This window comes from Mastomys coucha, unplaced genomic scaffold, assembly GCF_008632895.1.
Source record: "Mastomys coucha isolate ucsf_1 unplaced genomic scaffold, UCSF_Mcou_1 pScaffold3, whole genome shotgun sequence".
Taxonomy (NCBI): domain Eukaryota; kingdom Metazoa; phylum Chordata; class Mammalia; order Rodentia; family Muridae; genus Mastomys; species Mastomys coucha.
This window is the reverse complement of record NW_022196909.1, coordinates 5,623,897-5,628,732: the sequence shown is the minus strand read 5'-3', so window position 1 is coordinate 5,628,732 and position 4,836 is coordinate 5,623,897. Positions and strand designations below refer to the sequence as shown.

Here is a 4,836-nt window from a genome sequence, read left to right as displayed (position 1 = left end):
AGAGAGAGAGAGAGAGAGAAGAAAACAGCATCAGATCCCTTGGAGCTAGAATCACAGGCATTTGCTGGATGCCCAACTTGTTACCTGGGTACTTACTGGGAATCCAAACTCTGATATTCTTTTTTTTGTTTGTTTGTTGAGACAGGGTTTCTCTGTATAGCCCTGGCTGTCCTGGAACTCACTCTGAAGACCAGGCTGGCCTCAAACTCAGAAATCCGCCTGCCTCTGCCTCCCAAGCACTGGGATTAAAGGCGTGTGCCACCACTGCCCAGCCTCAAACTCTGATATTCTTGATTGAGCAGAAAGTATTCATAATCTCTGAGCCATCTCTCCAGCCACCACAAAGTGGTTTGTTTTGTTTTTGTTTTTTTTAAATAAATAACATATGAGCCAGTCTGTAGGTTTGTGGACTTTGAGGGCAGGTGCCTGCAGAAGCCAGGCGTATCCGATCTCCCTGGAGCTAGACATGTAGGCAGCTATGAATGGCTGCCTATGTGGAGAGTGGGAATTGAACTCAGGTCATCTGGAAGAGCATTGTACTCTTGTGAACTCCTGAGCCCTCTCTCCAGCCCTCCTGCCCCCAGTGTTTTTATAACATGCTATTTGTGTATATTTTTGATTCTTTGATGTTTCTATTGGATACATTACTAAAAGTAAGGCTACTGGCCAAAGGGGAGGATTCATAAGATTTTGATAGTGAAATTGCCTTCCAGAATTGCACCCAATTCTGCTCTTACCAAGACTGTACCAAAGTATTCATTTTCTTAGACCCTAAGTATGTGCAAGGTTTTATTTTTGCATCCATCATTACATAAAATGTATCATTGATTTTTTTTTGCATTTCTTTTTTAATCTATTTGTGTGTGTGTATGTGTGTGTGTGTGTGTGTGTGTGTGTGTGTGTGTGCGCGCACCTGTATGTACATATGAATGCAGGTGTCCTTGGAGGCCAGAAGAGGACATTGGATCCCTGGGAGCTGGAGGTACAGGCCGTTGTGAGCTGAGAACAGAAGGGTTCTCTCCAAAAGCAGCAAGTGCTTTTAACTGCTAAGCCATTTCGTCAGCACGGTTTGTGGCATTTCTTCAGCCAGGTCTCACGCGCATTTGGCTCTTTGTACTTTGTATGTGAGTTATTCCCACGTCCAGTCCAAGTTCTCTCCTGTCTGTCCTTCTTCATCTGTCTGCACTCCCTTCCAGCCCTTCCAATAGAAGAAATAACACAGAGAACCAGGGGAAAGCCAAGCTGTTCCCATTTGGTTATGTCTGTCTTAAACGGAGGCTGCCCCAGGGGGCAATGCTCACCTCCAAAGGCTCAACAGGAAATACTTTCCAGGGGGAAGGTCTTCCTGGGACACTCATTATCAGAGCGAACGAACGAATGCCTGCTTTGCTAGCAAGATAGAGCAATCTACTGCTGCAGAGAGAGGCAGCTGCTTGGGACTCTCAAGGCTTTGGACTGTGAGTTCACACTTCTGCACCTTTATCTAAGGAGTTAATCAGAAATTCAGATAAAAAAATGTGTGTCATAGTATTGGACCAGAAAACTGGAAAAACTTTCAATGGCTGACAAAGAGAAGAAGTTAATGATGACTCAGCAAGATTGTTAATGCAATACAATTCAGCGTTGAAACAGTTTAGTTTTTGTGTGTGTGTGTGTGTGTGTGTGTGTGTGCATGTGTATATTATGTGTGTGTATGTGTGTATGAGTGTGAGTATGTGTGTATGTGTGTGTATGTGTGTGTATGTGTGTGCATGTGTATATTATGTGTGTGTATGTGTGTATGAGTGTGAGTATGTGTGTATGTGTGTGTATGTGTGTGTGTATGTGTGTGTATGTGTGTGTATGTGCGTATGTGTGTGTGTGTGTGTGTATGTGTGTGTGTGTATGTGTGTTTGGGTTTGTTTGGGTGACACAGTGCACTTGTAGAAGCCAGAGGACAATTTGCACAATGGCTGTCCTTCCATTATATGGCATATCAGTCTCAGCAGCATGTGCCCTTAATCACTGAGCCATCTCACTAGCTCAAGTCAGCATTTTAAAACAATGCTGGAAGTACACTCAATATATATATGTATATATATATATATATATATATATATGCAAAGGATTTTTTTAAAAAGCCCTCTGAAGTAAATATATCAAAAATCCTATAATAGGGAATTGTACTTGGGTAGGGAAATAGCCCCTTTTGCCTTCTGGACATATTTCATTTGGAGGAAACTAGCCACACACTGCTGTTCTGACCAGAAAAAAGAATCTTTAAGTAAGGAGAAGTAGAATTTAAAACTAACCTGGAAACATCCAGAACTAAACCCAGCCCCTGCCTTACCAAAGTTCAGTTCTCAGTGACTCATAGGTAAGAAATCCACCACACCTGTGCTGTGACTGGCGCTCAGCAGGCACCGGGTCCTGCCCATGTTCTCTGCCAACTATGACAGGGAAAGGAGAGGAAAAGGAAGAGCCCAGGAAGAAGCCCGAGAAGTAGGACAAACAAACTTTCTAGAATTCACCAGGATCTTCTCTCTGTCTAGAGGCATGTCTCAACATGTTCAACGTGGGTATCCACTTTGTCCTAAGTCTCCTAGAGATTCAAGTGAGGCAGGCCATGGCTAACAAAATGCACTGTTAAGGCTCCCTTGCAAACCAACTGCTCATTCAAACGCCTGCACCAGAGAACACTCCCTGACTGCTCGTCTCTGGACATTAGCAGTGTTGTGAGGTCTCGTTTTCTCAGTCCCTAGTCCAGAACGTCCAGAAGCGGTAACAATAACTTACATGGCACCTGGTGGTGATAGGGCTCTCCGGGGCAACAGTATGGATAGTTCCACGGAGCCTGTAGGGAAGGGTTGGGAGGCAGCATCCGTGCATCCACTGGATACCTCTGAAGTTCAAACTGAGGAAATTCCTTGGACCTCAGAGGCCCAGGGAGGTCCTGCAGGTAACACGAGGAGGTGAGGGGCAATGGCCTCTCCAGCTGCCTGATGCCCAGGACATCTTGAGGCTGGGAATCATACCCAGTGTCTATCGTGGGCACATCTGGGGCTGCTCTGTTCCTGTGGGGCCAGGGCCGGGGTTGGGGTTGGGGCTGGGGCAGGGGCATCATCTCTCGGCCACCACTGGATGAGTCCACCAAAGCGTTAAGTAAACTTGAGTCCGATTTGTCTGAGTCGTGGCCAGTGTCAGGAGAAGCTGCTGAAAGCCGAGAACCCAGCCATCTATTGCGTTTCTCCAAAAGTGTAAAGCGATGCTCTGGAGGGAGGGCTCCAAGCTCAGACACACACTCAGGCTCACTGGCTTCAGAGGGGCACGAGGAGACATCCCTGCCAAGGTCAGGGTGCCTTCTGAAGAAACTGGCTTCACCCTCCTCCAGGACTTTAGCTCGAAGGCAGGTGACCTGCTGTGACACAGGCCGGTGATTTGCAAGTTTCAGGGGAGGGCACTGGAGCGCAGACAAGCTGCTGGGTGCCATGTTCCTTGTATTTGGGGCAGGTGGTTCCAATTCCTCTTCTGGAGAATATTCTGGGATCGGTTTCAGCAACTGACTCGGGAATGGTTCTGATTCATCAACCTCCACGGGAATGCTTCGATTCATTCTAGTTTCTGGAACAAGAGAAAACATGCCAGTCTCAGAAGATAGATCAGTGCTTGGAGTCCCCATTTTATGACCTTAAAGGACCTGGTTCAGGATGTGGTTTAAATTAACAGTAGTGTGACAGCATTGTGCTCGCAGGGCCCCAGTCACATAAACTTGTTTACTTACCCCGCAGGCAAAGGCATTCTGCTTATTAAGATATTTTATCTGGAAGGCAGTTGAAGAAACATGATCAGAAGTTGGTCTGTGGTAGGAATTGCTTACCAGCAAGGGGAAAACATGGGTGAAAAATCAACTGCCACATACTGAGGAGAGAGAAACTGGCACGAAGTGGGCTACCCTGAGTGCTTGGAATGCATGATGAAGAAAACCCCAGGAGCTGATACAGGACAATCTCCAGGGCATCCTGTTGGTTCCTTGTAGTTTTAAAGTGAAAAGCAGGACAGCATCTCCTTGTGGCACATATCCTCCTCTGTGCCCGGAGGATATGAGATGTACACAGCCCCCATACTAGGGCAGGGGAGAGGGGTGCAATTACACTAGGGCAGGGGAGAGGTGAGATGTACACAGCCCCCATACTAGGGCAGGGGAGAGGGGTGCAATTACACTAGGGCAGGGGAGAGGTAAGATGTACACAGCCTCCATACTAGGGCAGGGGAGAGGTGAGATGTACACAGCCCCCATACTAGGGCAGGGGAGGATATGAGATGTACACAGCCCCCACACTAGGGCAGGGGAGAGGTGAGATGTACACAGCCCCCATACTAGGGCAGGGGAGAGGTGGGATGTACACAGCCCCCATACTAGGGCAGGGGAGAGGGGCGGGATGTACACTAGGGCAGGGGAGAGGAGCGGGATGTACACTAGGGCAGGGGAGAGGGGTGGGATGTACAATAGGGCAGAGGGGAGGGGCGGGATGTACACTAGGGCAGGGCAGGGGTGGGAGGGAGACTTTACCTTTTGAACTTTTTTTTTTACTCCATATTGCTATTGCTTAATTGAAAACTAAGTAAGTTTCTTTAAAAAAGAAAGCAGAAGCTTAAAACACATTGAAACAGGTCATGGTGACATTTTTCTACTTAACAGCGTGGGTCATTCGGAGGATGGATTCACCTCTGGGCACTGTGCCTGCAATGAAGGTAGGAGACCAAAGGCTCGTTAAACTATCCTCGGCTCCCAGAGCCACCTAATCCAAGCAGCATTGCTTTTATCTCTTAAAATAGAGTTATAACACAATGGCGGGG

The 4,836-nt window shown here is 47.3% G+C and overlaps 1 protein-coding gene across 3 annotated transcripts in view; it reads right to left on the bottom strand.

Moving 5' to 3' along the window:
• The window catches only part of Traf3ip2 (TRAF3 interacting protein 2), a 42,953-nt gene that overhangs the window by 27,416 nt on the left and 10,701 nt on the right, over positions 1–4,836 (bottom strand). For all 3 annotated transcript variants that reach the window (XM_031348466.1, XM_031348467.1, XM_031348465.1), the window contains exon 2: positions 2,776–3,600. In XM_031348466.1, the coding sequence (XP_031204326.1) occupies positions 2,776–3,592 (817 nt within the window). In that variant the 5' untranslated portion in view covers positions 3,593–3,600. The remainder of the gene's footprint in view (positions 1–2,775; positions 3,601–4,836) is intronic.